The 18,322-nt window shown below is 37.8% G+C and overlaps 3 protein-coding genes across 6 annotated transcripts; 1 reads left to right on the top strand and 2 right to left on the bottom strand.

Moving 5' to 3' along the window:
• Positions 1-3,596: 3,596 nt before the first annotated feature.
• CycA (cyclin A) lies at positions 3,597-10,796 on the top strand. The gene is made up of 7 exons (XM_068293754.1): positions 3,597-4,265; positions 5,256-5,482; positions 5,557-5,803; positions 8,937-9,160; positions 9,233-9,437; positions 9,500-9,747; positions 9,818-10,796. The coding sequence occupies exons 1-7, from the start codon at positions 4,050-4,052 to the stop codon at positions 10,011-10,013; spliced, it is 1,563 nt and encodes a 520-aa protein (XP_068149855.1). The 5' UTR covers positions 3,597-4,049; the 3' UTR covers positions 10,014-10,796.
• LOC137580080 (RIB43A-like with coiled-coils protein 2) lies at positions 6,450-7,652 on the bottom strand. Its single transcript, XM_068293994.1, has 2 exons — positions 7,527-7,652; positions 6,450-7,469 (listed from the first exon to the last, which is right to left on the bottom strand). Exons 1-2 carry the CDS (start codon positions 7,650-7,652, stop codon positions 6,450-6,452), a joined length of 1,146 nt encoding a protein of 381 aa, XP_068150095.1.
• A 3,015-nt stretch (positions 10,797-13,811) lies between the features above and the next one.
• Positions 13,812-18,171, bottom strand: LOC137579984 (NADH-cytochrome b5 reductase 3). 4 transcript variants are annotated; one of them, XR_011032911.1, is made up of 6 exons: positions 18,099-18,171; positions 17,896-17,977; positions 15,524-16,177; positions 15,349-15,448; positions 14,468-14,773; positions 14,331-14,366 (listed from the first exon to the last, which is right to left on the bottom strand). XR_011032911.1 is itself a non-coding variant. In XM_068293895.1 (5 exons), exons 2-5 carry the CDS (start codon positions 17,917-17,919, stop codon positions 14,194-14,196), a joined length of 951 nt encoding a protein of 316 aa, XP_068149996.1. In that variant the 5' UTR covers positions 17,920-17,977; positions 18,099-18,166; the 3' UTR covers positions 13,812-14,193. The 4 variants fall into 4 exon arrangements, 2 of the variants coding, with proteins under 2 accessions (XP_068149996.1, XP_068149997.1); XM_068293895.1 differs by lacking the exon at positions 14,468-14,773 and having other exon boundaries at positions 13,812-14,366; positions 18,099-18,166; XR_011032912.1 differs by lacking the exons at positions 17,896-17,977; positions 18,099-18,171 and adding an exon at positions 16,798-16,974.
• Positions 18,172-18,322: the final 151 nt, after the last annotated feature.

Genomic DNA, 18,322 nt, shown 5'->3' with positions numbered 1-18,322 from the left:
ACACCCAATTTCTCTTTTATATATATTAAAACAGAAAAAGAAGAAAAAAACTGAATTCAGCGGGGCAATGTGAGAGAAAAGTAATAAGGACAATGGCATTAAAATCACTTATAGCAGTTCATATTTAAGCATTTTCATTTCAAATAAATGCCAGTCCGAATTTCGCTGAGTTCAAATGGAAAGTATGAAAAGTATTTGGATGGAAAACTTTTAAGCGACTTACAGAAGTTTCTCTGTTTGAAACTTAAACCTTGATGAAGCATTATAGACTACTGATCTCTCTATTTGCAGGGGTTAGAGATTTCTGGCCATTCGCTATGGGCCCACTGTTGCTGTTGTTCACTTCTTTTGCTGTTGTTGTCGTTCATTATCATTGGGCCAATTCACCGAGGACAGTTCGTCGATTTGTTTCCTTCCACTTGCTCAGATTAATTGAGCATAAATTTTTAATGCGCTTCACTTGAATTACAGCGTAAAATAACAGCAATAAGTAAGAGTAAGGGTATAAAATGGGTGGAGAGGGTGAGGGTGAGGGCGAGGATGAGGGAGGTGGAGGTGGAGAATTGGCAGCTATAGTGCTGGGCTCTTTCAAAATGTAACGCCCTTGAGAAATGTTTAATAGACTTTTAAGTCAATTTTGTTATTGTTGTTGTTGTTGCTGTTTTTACTTTGTTTCGATTTTGCCTTTGTCAAGGACCCGTGTCGCGACCAGCTGTCACCTGCCGATAATCATGCTCATTAATCATGATTATTTTAACTCCAGACTAAATTCAACAGTATTAAAAAGGTCTTAATCAGGACCGGAACAACGTTGGCCAACAACATTTCAAATGTTTATCTAATAATTTAAATTGAAATTCAATACAATTCGACATTCTGAACCCTAAACCTAGGTAAACTGTATCATATCTTATCTAATCCAGATACGATCTGTTCTAGTCCTTATAATCCATGAATCTGAAGTATTTGTCCCTTATAGTTTACCAGATATCGGAATCTGATGGCAGAGCTGTAACTTTCCTCTGAACTTTGTGTATTCTTAAGCAATTGTCATTAATGTATGTAATTTACTTTAACACTTTAACTTAATCTGATTATTATGGTCGAGAAACTTTAACTTTTCGACCGATCGTTTTTTAGGCACTACATGTTGTCGTATAAACACCCATCGAAAATCCCAAAAAACTTGATATATGATAGGAAGAAGCTTTAGTATTAAGGGGATTAACCCGTGTGCCGTGTGAGTTAGGTCATGGGAAAGGAAAAAAAGGTTCTCAGTTGGCGGATTCAGTGATCTGACATCAAAAAGGCAAACAACATTTTCAGTTTTTTTGATCCTGTTTTATGTCAGAAAAAAGAACCGTATCACCGTATATCCTTGTTCAGCCCTTATGTCTATTCGAGGTAAACTAATACTAATAAACTTCAGGACAATCGAGGATACGACGATTAGCGAACTGTCGAAAACGTTTCCTAACTATGCAAGACAATTTACCTGTCTATAAATTTGAAAATGATCTAAAAGAATCGAAAGTTTGACTCCGATTCACTTAAAATTAAACCCCCTTTAGCCCCCCGTTCACCCACTAGTTCATTTAGATGTCTGCTTTCGGAATTGAGATGTTATCAAATGGAACCATTACATCTCAATGCTAATGGAAAGTCAACTTGGGGACTCTCCTTCTGAGATTAAGAAGAAAGAGAAAGGGCTTTGCCTATGTATGGCGACACTTTTGAGTTGCGTATGACCTTAAGGAGACACCCACACAGCCGTGCGTAGGTAGGGGTCCTTTCTCTTATTCATCTCTCCCTGCCCCTCCCTTTTTTTAAATTTGTCCCCTATTGATTGACATCTCACTTGGACTTGGCGCCAGTTGGTTTTTTGTTCCAAGCTGAAAGTGAAAATAAAAACGTATTCACCACAAAGCAAAAACTTTTGTCTTTGGCCTATACATTGCTCTCTCTCTCTCTCTAGCTATCTCCCTCTCTCTCTCTTTCTCTTTCTGGCTTTTGTGAGGAAGATGAGGATAAAACTTTGTGTGGTCATTTGAATGTATTAGGGGTTAGACGGAGAGAGGTAAGAGGACCGGCGATGGCTAGCCTCAAAAAGTTTTAATCGTGTTGCAGTGATGTTTGTGTTGTGTCTCCTCCCCGCATCCAGATTAGAAGAGGGAACTCCAAAGGGCTGGAAACCGTTTTAGGATTTATCGCATATTGAATTGACTTTGAATTAAAGCAAAGAAAGTAAAACAAATTGATTCAACGACAAATTGGAGCTTAATTCCCCAAATTCAAATATGCTAGAGTAAGTTAATTTTAGAATTATTTTCATATATTAAATTAAAAATTCTTGCGCATTAAATTGCATAAGGATAATTTGCTTTAGTTTGGTTCACCAGCAGCTGCATTTGGTACATCTGTTGGCCTCTTTGTTCACGTAATGTGTAAACAATGAAAAGTAATATACGAAATCCTCTACAAAACGACACACACACACACAGAAAAAAGGGAACAAAAAAAGGAAGGAAAAACTAAAATCAAGAATGGTAGAAACAGCTCACGTATCCGCACTTTTGGTCAGCATTTTGCTACCATTTTTCTTTTTGCAACATGTCTTAGACCCCGACTCAGGTAAGAAAGGAAGACACAGGGGAATCAGGAATACAGGAATACAAGGGACCTGGGACAAATTGCATTTAAAGCGCCGCAGCATACATACAGTGGAGAAATGCAATCGGAATCACATGTAACTAGGTCAACGTACCGACAATGTGCCAAAGGCATCGCCGCATGCTGCGTTTGCCTTTCTTTGCGGACACAATGTCAAAGAGCCACAGCAAGAACCAGAGCCAGAGCCAAGAGGTCCTGCAGCGGTATGTATGTACATGCAACCAACAGATAAGATAAGCATCTGCATTGCCACGGGAAAAAAAATAAAAGAAAAAGGCGCCCAAAAACAAGAAAGTCAAATTCCTTTCAAATACTTAAGCTTACGCTGTGCCTTATACCCAAAGTCATTATCCTAAGACATGTGAGAACATTTCCATAAAATTTTCATGTAATATACATATGCGTTCATTTAAAAAGTAACACACATTTATTAACTAATTATGCTTTGAGAGATCAAACGTGTATTGTCAATTTTAAAATTAAAACATTTTTGAAACAAAGCTCGCTAAAAAAAAACCCGTTAAAGCCATGTTCACAAAATTTACAGTATATCATCTCAATATTGATCAGCTTAAAGCTACAAATTAATAAAAAAAAAAAATATATATATACAAATAGCATTAAATGAGAATTTAATCAAAAAAATATTATTTTTCTGAATCGTTTTTAACTTTCACATTGGAAACTATAAAAAATAAATATTTCAACTATCTGTCTTACTTGTTTCTTCTTTCCCTCTTACATTCGAATTAAAACGATATTGCCGCGCAGATTCTGTGGCGCTGCCACCTGGTCTAAAATACGCGGGTGATCGCAACTACTGTTTGTAAAAGGCTCAAAATGAGTCGTTGCTAAATATCGATATATTAGAAATATGTGTTATCGATTGGTCTGCCATCTCTAGTCTGAATGACCGGGAAAGAATCAAACGAAGGAAAAAGGAAAAGAAAATTTGTAAATCATTTCTAAAATTTATCTCGACAGGACAGGGTGTTCGGTGCTTACGGACAGTTTGTCGAATTCTACAAAATATTAACGAGAGATTAAAATGCCAAATATCTAAATCAAGATTCAAAAAATTGTGTGTGCGTCTGCGTTTTCGTTTTAATGTCATAAATGTAAATTTGCTTTATGTATTAATGCTGCTTTGCGCGTGTGTTGTGTATGTGTGTGTGTGTTAAAAGCGGAGCATAAAGCAGCGGAGGAAGCGCAGACCGACGCTCAGTAAGCCGCCAAGTAGAAGACGAAGGCGAAGAAGAGGAAGGAAAGAAATTGAAGAGAAACGCAAATATAAAGCCACCATTTTAATAGTGTTTGTGTGTGCGTGAGCAAAGAGAAAGAGAAATAAAAAATAAAAACGGACATTATTATCAAGCGAAATGGCCAGTTTTCAAATTCATCGCGATATTATTAACGAGAAGGAGAATTCAGCTGCTGTTGTGACTCTTAAAGAAAAATCAGTCATGTCTTCTAAGCAGCCTCTTGGCGTGATCAAAGAGAAGCAAGCGCTGGCTCCTCGTGAATATTTTGGGGTCCTCAATTCCAACAACAACAATCAGCAAGCCCGAGGAATACCAGCCCCAGGCGGAAAAGCGGTAAGTTTTGAAAATGAAATCTCCATCCCTCTCATAGTTAAACCTAGGTTAGCTAGCAGCAAGCCTATACATTTATGTTATGTTTTTATCTCCTTCATTGCGCACATTCTAATGCAGCTGCTGCTGTTATTTCGACGCGCCTGGATAAACGGTGGTTGATGTCACTTTCCCTGTCTTGCTTGTTCTCTCTCTTTCTCTCTCTGACCCGATCGCGCTCTCGCTCGCTGTGTTTGTCTGTGTATTTGATAGGGTTGCGCTTGCTTAGTAGATGAAATGATATTGCACATTTTCTATCCTTTCCTGTGACTTCTCACTGAACCTAACCTAGAAATTGCAAGTACCTAGATAATTGAAACTATTTTGGCGCGCTAAAAACAAAAAAGGAGTGCAATTACCCATACATAGCCGCCCAAACAAGAGAGTGTGGGTGAAAGGAAGACAGGGACAACAGATAGGAAGCCATTAAAAGGCGCGCAATACCAACAACAAAAACAAATGTGCATACGTGCAGACACACACACATAAGTGTTTGGGAATATGCAGTGGTATGTGTACGTAGGTGCCCCCGCTCACGTAACAGGATTTTTCCAAGGAACAGCTTAAATTAAAAAGGGATTGCAGCTGGAATAAAGGGTGCTTAAAGCGAACTTTGGATTTTGAACTTTAAATAAAGATAAAGATTATCATTCCTCCATTAATAGAATCAAGTATTTCCTTCATCATTTCTGTTTTACTATTTATTTATTTTAATTAAAAACACAAAAGTGTTTTTAGAAATACAAACTCCATGGGGTTACGTCATTCCTTGTCCAATTGTATATTGTAAAGTACATATTTTCTTTTTAGCTTTATTAATTATTGAAATCCAACCTCTCACTTTCGCTCTTCTTGCCCATACTAAAAGTAATAGGTTTATTTTTCGAGAATTGCCACATTTAAGGTTAAGAACTATGAATCCTTATTTTTACACCTTTCTTTTGATTTTTTTAGGTTTTGCGGGAAGTTGGACCCATCAAGTCATCGGATGAGAATGCCATTTATGCCGCCGTTGGCGGCTCTAAAAAATCGTCTGTGGTGGATCAATTTAAAAATTTCACTGTCTATGAGGATAATTACGATACTCAGGTGACAATAGCACCTCCGAAACAGACAGTTGCAGCAGCACCAGCGGTTTCATCCAAAATCGATAAAGAGAATCAAATAATAGACAATGTCAAGTAAGGAGAATCAAATTGATCCCATGCTTTTTCCAAATATTCCTTTACATCTTTTGCTCTCTTTCTCTCTATAGGGAATATGGCAATCAACAAGAGTACGATTTGGATGGTACGCCAATGTCGGTAACTGATGTCTTGTCACCAATGTCATTGGATCGTTCCATTGGCGGTGTTCAGTCCATCGAGGAGGATGCTCACAAGGATGTCAATGGGCAGCAGATGCTAATGGCCCGTGAAGTGCCACCACGGAATGATCGTCAGCGTTTCTTTGAAGTGACGCAATATCAAACGGATATTTTAAGATACTTCCAAGAGAGTGAGGTAAGTACAAAAACAAGATAGAATAATCAAAATGCAGTTAGCAAATAATATATGAATCAATACTTTTGTTTGGACCAATTGAGTCCTGCATGGTGTGTCATTTGTCAGGCAAACGACGACGGGGAATTAGGGTGGGGGGCCGACTTCTTATCCAGATGTTAAGTGCGCCTCCCCGTGAATAAATGTGTGTTCTGTCTTCACGCATCGCTGCTTAGGGTTTTCTCGAGCGTCTCCGATCTTCGTTGCCTCTCTTTTTATCTCCATTCGTCTTTTTCGTTTTCATGTATGTCTTTGCTTTTATTGTCGTCATGTGTTTGTCATCGGTCGGGGGAGAATGCACATTTTGTATGTGTGTGTGTGCATGTGCATCCTGTCCCGTGAGTTAACTCAAGTCAATAGCCATTTCTATAGCACAATCCCCGGTCAGAAATACCAATTATCGCGCCCTAACGACACACACACACACACAGCAGAGTATCTCATTAGGTGGTTTTTCTTCTTGAGCAGTTGAAAAACCCTTGAAGGAAAACAGTTTACCAAATAATAAACAACTTTATTCTAGCAATGAAAACTGTACTTATTTTCAATCTAAGAAAAGTCAATCATGGAATTTATTTAATATCCTTTTATTTCCACATTAATTTTCTTAACGTGACGTCTTGTTGAATTGATCATAGAACTCTTCAGTTACTGGATTTGTTGGTAGAATTAAAGATTCCTTGCGTTGATTAATCTGATGCAAAGCCAACTCGGCATTGGCACGCCGCAACTCCTCCAGCTGAGCCTCACGCCGACGACCCACTTCGATCTGCTTGCGGACTAGAGTGCGATCCAAATTGATGGCATAATTCTCCCATTGTTTATCCACGAGTTGGGCTTCAGTTTTACGTTGCTGCATATCAACCAATTGTTGCTCTTGATCCTTGCGAAAGGATTTCAACTCTTCGTCACTCATGCCACGATACATAAAGGGAATTTTTCGATTGGGATCAGTACAAGATTGGGCCACAGCAAGATTTTCAGTGAGAATATCACTTGATAGCATATTATAGATCTCGGCCATATCGTCCTCGTTAGTCTCACGTTTGACACGTTCACGATTCACTTCCTTTTGCTTGGCCAAATTGGCATTGTATTGACGTATTCTCTGGACTATTTGATTGCGCATCAAATGCTGCGATTTGGCCATCTCTTCGAGATGCATTTCCCTAGAATTAATTTTCTCCATCATGAGACTGTCGGCCCGACGACGAGCCTCCTCGGCCGCTTTGCTCTCTCTCACTTGCTGATCCAGCCAGGCGCGTTGCTGCAGTTTTTGACGCTGCTTGCGATCTTGATTAAATAGATCCTCACCGGAGAACACTTGGGCGCAGGAAATACCCAATCTTACATCATTATCAGCCACACGCGAAGGTAATGCCTTTCTCAAAGAATCAGGATCATTCAAGTCAAATTCCCGCCTCTGGTCCTTGCGTTGAAAACGTGAACGATAATAATTCAAATTGAATACGGCGAGACGTTTCTCCTCTTCCTGTTCCTTTTCTTTGGCGCCAATTAATGTCCTTTGCAACTGTTCCAGTTCATCGTGGCTTTTATTCCATTTCACTTGGGCATTTCGCTCTTGTTTTTTCTCCAAAATCTGATGTTCCAAGGTGTCCACATCCAACTAAATTTGACACGATATTAGATTAGTAGATGATGATAGATTTCTAAGACTGCTTACTCCAAATATACGCTGTTTGGTATTAAAGATGCGCTTCTTGCGCTCCTCCTCAAATTGTTGACGTTTCCGTAGCTTAAGGACCTCATTGAGATCCTCCTGAGTGCAAATGGGCAATTGCAGCGTCATTATTGGAGGGCAGAGATTGGAGATGTAACTGGCAAACGTAGAAAATTGATTTACTTTGCTTTCTTTAATTATGTTTGGTTGCCGTGGCTAATAATATTGTTTCGTTTATTTAAGTTGCCTTGTTTATTTCCAACTCCTGGCAACCATTTGACCAAAAAGTGCCATAAACAAACATAAAACTAGATAGGGAAGGGAGGGATATGTAAAGCAATCTCTGAGTCATTATTTCCTAATATTCAATCAACTATTATGGGAAATCTTTTTCTTTCTCATATTTTTAATAGCATTTAAAATCTTTTTTCGGTCCCACCAGCAGCAACAGCACAAATTGTATTCATGTCCCTCTCAATTGGCGGCGCTTGACGTGTCCAATAAACGTTAAACTGGCCCATTAAATAAACACCTAATGTACATATATGTACATATACACATACACATGCACATACATATAGTATGTGAACGCTTTTGTGTGCAAAAAGAGATTTTTATGCGCCCGCCGATGCCGCCGTTTCGTTGGAATCTTTGCATGCCTCTCACGTACCTACCGAAATAACCAATAAACAAATAAAAATTGGTAAATTCGATTGCCGCCGCCGCCGCCAAGTCGATGCTAGCCCCGGGGGAAAAGTAATGTACGAGAAGTTTGGCTAGCTCCGGAATAAGCAAATTGTGTACACACATACAAATATATTGTATATGTATATGTAGATGTATGTAAATCTAGCAGAGGAGGTATAACAAGAACTTTGACCACAACAAAAAACAAAAAAAAGAAACATAAAATATAAATTTATTGGGTTTTAACTTTCTCTACTTATTCCCTGAATTGGGTACTTTAATTGCAATTTCAAATTTATGACTAATTCAAGCTTAATTTATTACACTGTGCGACAAAATTTGAGTTCCCTGACATCAAGCCATACCGAGAATAGCAAAAACCCTTAGTAAAGTTATTTTGTGTTCCTGTTTGAATCCATTTTTCACTTCTTTGTATCATAATGTTGATTCATCACATCCTAGTTCATTCTGGAAATATCATTGATGTTGAGTGAGTCCTCTGAGAGTAGAGAAAGATAAGCAAATGGAATAAGAAAGACGTTTGAGTTATTATTTTGGTCATTTCATTCCGAGCTTTGAAAAATGTCCAAAATCTAAGCTAGAATACTCCTTTTCTAATAGTTTTTAAGACTTTATATTAACTAGCAACTAATAGTTAATCAATCGCCAAGCTTGTGTTTATTTATATGTTTACCTTTTGCTCTTATGATGTGTTAATGTTTGCAGAAAAAGCATCGCCCAAAGGCACAATATATGCGCCGTCAAAGGGACATCAATCATAATATGCGTTCGATTTTGATCGATTGGCTGGTTGAGGTATCCGAGGAATATAAACTGGACACAGAGACATTGTATCTATCTGTCTCCTATCTTGATCGCTTCCTCAGCCAAATGGCGGTGGTGCGCTCCAAATTGCAATTGGTTGGCACTGCAGCCATGTACATTGCCGCGTAAGTAAAGTAAACTATCGAAACTAGTTTAAAAGCCAATGTTAATCAAATTGTTTTCGTTTTTGTATATAGCAAATACGAGGAAATCTATCCACCAGCGGTGGGTGAGTTTGTCTTTCTCACCGATGATAGCTATACCAAGGTTCAAGTGCTACGCATGGAGCAGGTCATATTGAAGGTTCTATCCTTTGATTTGTGCACTCCGACGGCCTACGTTTTTGTCAATACGTATGCAGTGCTTAGTGATATGCCCGAGAGGCTTAAATATTTGACTCTGGTAAGGGAATATGTGATATATTTCGAATTCAGTACTTAACACAAAGTGTTTCCTTCAATTAGTTCCTGTGCGAGCTATCTCTTATGGAGGGGGATCCATATTTGCAATATTTGCCATCACTTATATCATCGGCATCTCTGGCATTGGCACGTCACATGTTGGGCATGGATATCTGGTCACAGAAATTGGAAGAGATCACCACATATAAGTTGGCTGATCTCAAGACGGTTATGCTGCAGTTGTGGCAAACACACAAAAACTCTAAGGAGCTCAACACACAGGCCATACGGGAAAAGTACAATAGAGAGAAGTAAACGAGAAATATTTCATGAAATTATTGTTATACGAGTTATTAAAATGAAATATTCTCCACCACACAGATATAAGAAAGTAACTGGCATTGAGTCTATTGAATTAACCAAGGAACAATTGGATAAACTTTGTGTGGCTTATCAAATGGAACAGCAACAACTGCAGGAATCATCGGTTACATCATCATCGTCAGCAACTACCACCACATCACTGCCGCCGCCCAATAATCCTCAAACTAAAGCAAATTTGTTTTATAAGTTTTAAGTGTTTTTCTTTTATTATAATTTTTTTTTTTTATTTGGGTAATTTTTTTTTATTATTGCTCATTGAAATTTTTTATTTTTCTATATTTAATATTTTATTTAAAAGTACTAGCACCTTTGCTGCCATGATGAAATGTATTTTAGCCTAGTATTTAGCTACATTTGCGCCAGCCTCCCAAATTATGTATAATGTTGTAGTCTTAGGATAATTGGAGATAGGCTGATAAAGGGAAGGGTAGGATGATGATGATTGATGATTCCCCCCATTGTCAGGATGTTGAACAGGACAATTTTATATGAATGCATATATAATATATATTGCCATATAAAAGAATTCGATGAAAGAAAAACAAGATAGAGAAGTGACAGCTAAAATATTTTCCAAACAAACATCCTTGTGGAGGGGAAACTAATAAAAGCGGCGGTGGCAGCATTCGAATCTAAAAACAAAAAAAAAAGAAGAAAACAAAAAAATAACAACAAAAAAAAAAACAAAACAAAACCTAACCACAGTGGTACGGGCTACTATATATAGAGCTAATATTAACATTAATAATTTTAACTATCTAAAATGTTATAAAGAAATTTTCAACTCTGTTCCACTTATATATGTATCTTAATATTACGTATTTATAGAACAAAACCAATGTAACCTATGCCCACTATATTATACCATCCACTATAAACCCCCCCGCCCTACACCCCACATTTCCGTTACTGTCTAGGCCATAAATGTTCTGTGAACCACGCAACAACAAAATAAATGAAATCATTTAAAAATACATATACATATATAGCTACATAAATGTCAATTTTAAAACAAAATATCCATCTAATGTTTAAACCATACACATATATGTATATGCATATGCAATAGGTTTTGCGCTGATTTGTCACTGTCACTTAATTAACTTAATGACGCTTATTACGGATTATTAAACTAAGTTTAACTTTTGGTTAACGCATTAGCTCAGCCACTTTTAAATGGATTAGTCTAGGTTTTTTTTTGTGTATTTACTACTAACCCCACACACTCTCTATACTCTTTGAAAATGTAATCTCGACAAGAATTGCTGCTGATAAATAATTTCGGTGATCTTTCGAGACAAAAACCACTTGATAAAGAGCCGATTATTCCATATTTTGTACTCAATAAAATTGTGAAACTGAATGAAAGAAAGAAACTATTGAAATTGGCTTCATTTTCTTTCCGTTTTTGTATTTTAATGGAATTTTCACATTTGTAGAATGTTGGGTGAAAGTAGAAAGCAGCTTCTCGATATGGGGGGCCATCCAGATTGTTTTTATACCATACACCCATAGGGTGAAATGGTATATTAAAGTCGCCAAAATGTATGTAACAGGCAGAAGGAAGCTTCTCCGACCCTATAAAGTATATATATTCTTAATCAGGATGAATAGCCGAGTCGATCTAGCCATGTCCGTCTGTCCGTCCGTCCGTCCGTCCGTCCGTCCGTATGAACACGCAGATCTCGGAGACTATAAGAGCTAGAGCCACCAAATTTGGTATGTATACTCGTGTAGTATGCACATGTTCAGAGTTAATTGGAATTTCGGCCACGCCCCCTTACGCCCCCAGGAATCACATAAAACTGTTTTTCTTAAAAAGTATAACAGCTAGAGACATCAAATTTGGTTTATATACTCGTTTAGTTGGCGCGCAGAAACTAATTGTGTAAACTTTTTGCCACGCCCCCTTCCGCCCCCGGAATTTACATAAAACTGATTTTCTTAAAAACTATGACAGCTACCGACATCAAATTTGGTGTGCAGACTAGTTTAATAGACGCGCAGAAACTGGCTATTTAAAAATTTTGCCACGCCCACTTCCGCCCCCGCAAATCAAACAAAACTGATTTTATCAAAAACAAACAAAGCTAAAGTCACCAAATTTAGTATGTATACTGGCTTAGTATTCGCGCAGAGTATATATATTTTCATATTTTGCCACGCCCACTTCCGCCTCCATAATTAAGAAAAAACCGATTTCCTCCTGTAGTTTTTTGACTATCGCATTCAAATTCGGCAGACTAATTATTCTTATCTATTTCTACAAAACTACCAAATTTTATTGAAATCGGACTAGAAACATGCAAAATATGCGTATGAACGTATTTTACTACGCGGTCCACAAGGCCAGAATTGGCCGTTGGCTAGTAGCGGCGCTAGAGTGCTCGTGTGTTCGTAGAGTGAGCGAGATAGCACATACTATGAAACATGTAAAAACAATTTAATAGACATACATATGTACATTTGGTTTTCGAAATTTAAAAAAATTTGTTTCACCTGGTGTATGGTATACCCGAGTCGACGAGTCGACTTACTTGCTTCATTTTTTTAGGCTCTTGCTGTGGAGTCAACATTTTTATACCATACACCCATAGGGTGAAATGGTATATTAAAGTCGCTAAAATGTATGTAAAAGGCAGCTTTTCCGACCCTATAAAGTATATGTCGGAGAATGAATCAAAGCCTACTATGGTGCTTTGAGAATTGTCAGGTGTCAGCGCATTGTGTAGTTTACAACAGCAGCGTTTGCAGACTGACACCTGACTAATAAGTCAAAGCCTACTAGTTAGTGCGTTAGTTGGTTGAGCATCTAAACAACCTTAGCAACTAATGTTGAGAGCTGTCTTCAGGTCAGGTCCTATATAAAGGGGGGCCTCGAGCTAGAGAGCTAAGTGTACAACCTCCCCGGGAACTAGCCGTACAGTTCAAAATACAAGTAAAAAAGTGAAAGTAGTGCAAAGTACAAAAAAACAATAAAAAGACAATGAGTGATTTAAATAAAACAGGCTACGCCCCGACATGTACATATATATATCTATATTTACCAGCTATAGAGTAAAAAGTCATGTAACAAAAGTTTTTATTCTCCTTTTTTCAAAGTTTAATTTCATCTGATAACTGCAATGGACCGCCGTAATAGGCCTACTTGGACCCTCAAAACGTCTTCGAAATTCTGATCTATCTCTAAAAATTTAAATATTAAGGTGGCTTCAAAAATGCTTAAAATTGGCCAATTATTTCTTGGTCTTTGTACGACCTAAAAACTAAATGTTTTATTCATTTTACCCGGGAAATTGCTTATAGGAAAGGGAAACTTTAAAATTTGTAAAGTTTTTGTTGGTTTTGCCATAAATATAATATTTTTAGCTAGTTTTTTTAAATGGCTCACATGGAAGCCACTTTTTATTTTAACAAAAGTGTTTTAAATACAAATATTGCTAAGTTATTCCAATGAAATATTTCGTTTCATACTTCTTGACCTGGCCCATAATTTGGCTCGTTTCAAATACTCATGACACTTATTTTGGTTATGAAAATGTGTCATTGTGTCATTTTTAACAATTTGGTCATGGAAATCCTTCTTCGTTTTGAATTACATCTTGGCTTTGGCTTTTGGCTTGGGCCAGATAAATGTTAAATAAAATAGATCGTCGCCCCTAGCGTAAACCTTTTGATTGCTTATAGAAAAAGGAAACTTTAATGATTGTATAGTTTTTGTTGGTTTTGCCATATTATTATTGTCTCATTTTTAACAATCATGGAAATCCTTCTTGGTTTTGAATTACATCTTGCGAAGCTATCTCTTATGATTGAATTTTGGCTTGGGCTAGAGAAATGTTAAATAAAATAGATCCTCGCCCCTAACGTAAACCTTTGATGTAAAATTTGCCTAAATTAGAATGAATTGTCAATTCGAAATCGATGTGATGTGGGGTCAGCTTAAAGTTCAACGACAACAAATTGGAAATGAATTAAAATTAAATACATGTAAATTGATATTTCTCTTTTAGAGACTTTTTATTTTATTTGTCTATATAATTTGTAGAAAATGAAAGCAAACAAAGAACAATAATGGCCTGCAAAATAATGTTGGCATTATTCTTCACATCGAAAGCCCAACACACAACCGCACACACAAACACACACACACACACAGGCAGACACCCATACCTCTCTGGTTCCACATTTTATTGATCAGAATGAGTATTCTTGGATACTTTATCAGTGGATCGAGCGTTTTTCTTTTACGTATAATAATGAAAATGATATATTATAAAACAGAAATGCAAATTCTTTCTCCAAAAAAATTAACAACATTGAAAAACAAATCGCTGTGGCTGGGATTAACTTCAATCTTCTCTCTGTTAAGTTTAGTATGCGAATCGTGTGTCCGGATGATAGCCAAGTTTATCCAGAGCCGGATTGCAGGCAAAGTTGATCATGGGTGGTGGTCCGCAAAGCAGGACGATCGTATCATCGCTGGCCGGAAGTAAATGGGCGCCAATCATTTCGTCATTGATAAAACCAACGCTATATGCCCAGCCTGTATATAGAGAAAAGAGAGTATACACAATCGGGAGTTAGTATAAAATGGTTCACGTTTGAGGTATGTATATAATATTGGGGTCCAAAAAGCTGTAAGACCTGTACGCGTGCGTGTTATCACTCCCAATGTTTTGCAGTTGCTTAGTTAGTAGTATGGCTTAAACTAGAATGACTAGCTATGCTGTCTGGCTGATGAATTTTGAGTGGAGGGGGTGGGACGAGAAGAATCACATTAATAGCTAAACCGCTGATCCGACCGATGGCCCAATCGTTCCAGACCCGGTATACATGTGTAGTTGACCATGGGCGGCGGACCACATAGCAGACATAATGTATCCGCATCGGGCGGATAGAGATGCTCGCGCATCATCTCATCATTAACATGGCCAGTGTTGTAGGACCAGGCTAAGAAGCGCGCATGCGCCGGACGCGGCATCCGTTTGAGGGCAGCAGCAGCATGTGGCGAAGGGAGGCAGACACAAACAAATTCTTAACATAATAGATGGCTTTTTTTGTTTTGGTTTTAAACATATTGTGTAACATCATGCTTTGTGATTCGCAACTACAAATGAGACGACGGAATGACAAATGTGAAAGACGAAAAGTAATGCTTGGTCTGGGAAATCGGCGTGAGTGTTTTTTTTTTTTTTTTTTTGAATTGTTTATCGTACTCGTGGAATTAAGTGACCCACAAAGATAGTGAAAATAAATTAAGCAATATTTGATAATGAATTTTTGAACGTTAAGTTCTCAATTGTGTTGGAGCGTACATTTAAATATTTAAACGTGTTTGGGCCCAGATATTCAATCTTTTCTTGATTCTTTTATCTTTTTTCCCTTGTATTGGTATTTTAAGCGATTTTTCAATTGGTTATCCCAAATGTGGCCTAAACACAAACTATTAGTGTACACAACGAAATGCAATGATAGATGAGTCCGCTGATTTGAGTGATTTGCGCATATAATTTCCAGGAGCTCACCTTCGGCTGCCTTATCAACGGTGTACCAAACCTTAAACTGATCAGGATGCTTCTGTGCCAATTCATCCAATTCGGCACGCAGTAGAATATCTTTTTCGCTCTGCAAACAAAAAAAAAACCATATACAATTAGTATGGATATTGCTTTAAGCTAAAATTGTGAATTGAATCCTCACCTGATTGGCAAAAAGCAATGCCAATTCGGTCTTATCCTTGTCACTGCGCTTAAGAACCTCACGAGCCAACTGCAACATGGGAGTGATACCCGTACCACCGGCAATCATATTAACACGTTTGGCTGTCACATGCTTGGGCGGATCCTTGCGCAACTTCTTGATGGAGAACGTGCCGTTGCCCAGATACTGCAGACGTCCGGATGGACCACGGAACGAGATTTTATGTCCGATCTCCATTTGCTCCAAGAACTGTGTCATCTTGCCGCCTGCCGGGAATTTGGGATGCGAATCCTTAAAATAGACCTTAACCACCAAGTCCACATAGCCGACATCCTCATCGGAAGATATTGGAGTATATGGACGAATAACTAGCTCATTATCAATGGTGGCTATCAAATGGATATGCTGGCCAACAGGCAATCCCAGGACATGCTGCTTGGAAGGCAGTCCAAAACGAAAACGTCGTGTGTCGTGGCTGAGTATCTCCTTTTCAATCAATGGCAACTGATATTTATCATTGGGATCGACTAGAGTACGTAGGCGGGCAGTACGATTGGGTTCCCGTCTGGGTTTCGTTGATTTTTTGTTAAGGAAATAATGCACAATCAGGGCACCGGCTACCACGGCCACCACGCCCACAGCAATTGGTACAAACTAAGAAATGAGAATGTAAAGAAGATTATTAGCCAGAATTAAGGACTTTATGAAAACATACATAAGTTAAGCTAGTTGATGCAACTGTACATCACACATACATACATACAATCACAATTAGTTGTAAACTTTTGTTACACAATCAAAATATATACATATGTACATAGTATTAGGCGAAATAGTCTAACGTGATTCAAAAATTGCGTTTGCTGATTAGAGGTCGCAGGGTTGAATGGAAACAACCATTTGAGAATGGAAAAAATAAAACACACATGAAATCGCACGTTATCTCAGTCCTCCCCTCCCCCCTAACGAACTAACTTTTTAAACTCATTTGGTTTAGTTGGCTAGCTTGCTGAAGCCCCACAAAATATTAGGGTTAAGCGATACGCATTGGCCCCATTGACCCTCAAACTGCAGTCCAACTTTGGAGTAGTATCAAAAAAATAATAACAACAAATGTATGTATAAATATATACAATATGTATGCACATTGCGAAAGTCTATTTAAAAAAAAAAAATTAGTGACGTCAGAAATATAAACATATTGTCAGCTGGCCTGCAGCGCAATAGAGAGAAAGAGAGAAAAAAAGAGTGGTAGCATTCCCTTGTTAACTTACATCGATTTCCGTCATTTTATGTTTTGCACTTGCTTTTTAGTTATTTAATTTACAAATTTTGTTACTAATTTCTAATTTGAATTGCAGCCGCTCTCACTTGATGAACTTGACCGACTCCCCCAAAAAAACGAAAAAAAAACAAAACCGAACCGTGTGCCAAGTCGCACAATTTCCAATTGAAATGAAGTAGACGCGTGGAGTCTCCGCGAGAGCTCGGTAGGTAGTAGCTAGCCCCACTGCCGGTTAACTCAACATTGAGTGGGGGGGAACAAAGAGAGAGAGAGAGAGAGAGAGAGCTAAAGAGATGCCGAGTCAGGCCGAGTAAGCGAGTTACACTGAGATCGGCAAGTATTTTAACAAGTGTGCGTGTTATTAAACGAATATTAATCGAACATTGAATATGTATTATTGATCAACATACATGTAGATAATGAAGGGAGTAATTACTCGCAGTTTATTAAATTGTGTATGTAATATTTGAACAGCCACTGTAGTACCCGGTTTATTACAAATGGTTTTTTTTTTTTTTTTTTGTCTTTTATTATTTTTACTAACGATGACAAGCGAAAAAAGCCAGTTGTCTGCTTAGTGGCATACCCAAGCAGAAGAGATAAAGACGGAATGAGAAAGAGAGGGCGAGAAAGCAAGCCACAGCAGTTATTGTGTAAGAGAAACTTCACGGACTGGAAACAGCTGATTGGTGCACCAAATTTCACTCATTTTTTGTGAATCCAAAGTGCTTGTTTACACATTTGTGTGCGGCATGCACAAATTGCATTTTAAACTAACAATAAGACCTTCAAATTAGGTAGATAAAAACCACTTGTCCGTGACACTGACCCATCCCAATGTGGAGACTGGGCCCAGCTAACCGGCTCCAACAACCACTGAGATGTCATGTAATCTTTATTTTTATGTATATTATTGTCTTTGTCAGGCTGCTGGCATAAAATAGACAAATGACGTCATTTAAAAAGAATCTCTGGTGTATCATTGTGCCAACACTCAAAATTTTATGATTATGAAATTGGCAAGAAGCAAAAAAGAAATTACATAAAAAATTATGAGAATGTGCAATTTTGAAATTTCGTAACTTACATTGCTCTCAACGAGACGTGCCATCTTCCAGGGACTAGAAGTTGGAGATTCTTGGAATTTTCCTTTCTCTGACACCTGCCGGCTGAAGATCGAAAAACAATTATGAATTCTTGTTAATTATATAATTCCACGAAATTCACTTAAGCTGGTAGAGTTCTGTTAATCAGAAATGCAAAAGATTATAGAAAAAAAAATAAACGCACCTAGACACGGCGAACAAAATGTTTGTTTGACTCCCCCATGAGCCCCACGCAAACGCAATAGTGCCCTCTCTTTCTCACTTGTTTGGAATTCGGGTTCTGTTATTCAATTTGGCCAAGCGAAGTTTTTTGCCGCATCTGGCAACATCTCTTTTCTAATAAATTGCCAGATCAAATTTTAAACATGCTAAAATTAAGAATACCTGTTGAATTAAATTTAATAAAAT

This window comes from Drosophila tropicalis, unplaced genomic scaffold (assembly GCF_018151085.1).
Source record: "Drosophila tropicalis isolate 14030-0801.00 unplaced genomic scaffold, ASM1815108v1 contig_805, whole genome shotgun sequence".
NCBI classification, from domain to species: domain Eukaryota; kingdom Metazoa; phylum Arthropoda; class Insecta; order Diptera; family Drosophilidae; genus Drosophila; species Drosophila tropicalis.
This window is presented reverse-complemented; position numbering and strand designations above follow the sequence as displayed.

Bases quoted from the DNA above. Each gene is read 5' to 3' on its own strand.
- CycA (XM_068293754.1), top strand. From the start codon at position 4,050: ATGGCCAGTTTTCAAATTCATCGCGATATTATTAACGAGAAGGAGAAT. The intron at 5,483-5,556 runs GTAAGGAGAATC...TTCTCTCTATAG, and splicing joins CAAATAATAGACAATGTCAA to GGAATATGGCAATCAACAAG. The intron at 9,748-9,817 runs GTAAACGAGAAA...TCCACCACACAG, and splicing joins GAAAAGTACAATAGAGAGAA to ATATAAGAAAGTAACTGGCA.
- LOC137579984 (XM_068293895.1), bottom strand. From the start codon at position 17,919: ATGGCACGTCTCGTTGAGAGCAAT. The intron at 16,178-17,895 runs GTAAGTTACGAA...CTCATTTCTTAG, and splicing joins CACGTCTCGTTGAGAGCAAT to TTTGTACCAATTGCTGTGGG. The intron at 15,449-15,523 runs GTGAGGATTCAA...TTTTGTTTGCAG, and splicing joins CATTGCTTTTTGCCAATCAG to AGCGAAAAAGATATTCTACT.
- LOC137580080 (XM_068293994.1), bottom strand. From the start codon at position 7,652: ATGACGCTGCAATTGCCCATTTGCACTCAGGAGGATCTCAATGAGGTC. The intron at 7,470-7,526 runs GTAAGCAGTCTT...TGTCAAATTTAG, and splicing joins CCAAACAGCGTATATTTGGA to TTGGATGTGGACACCTTGGA.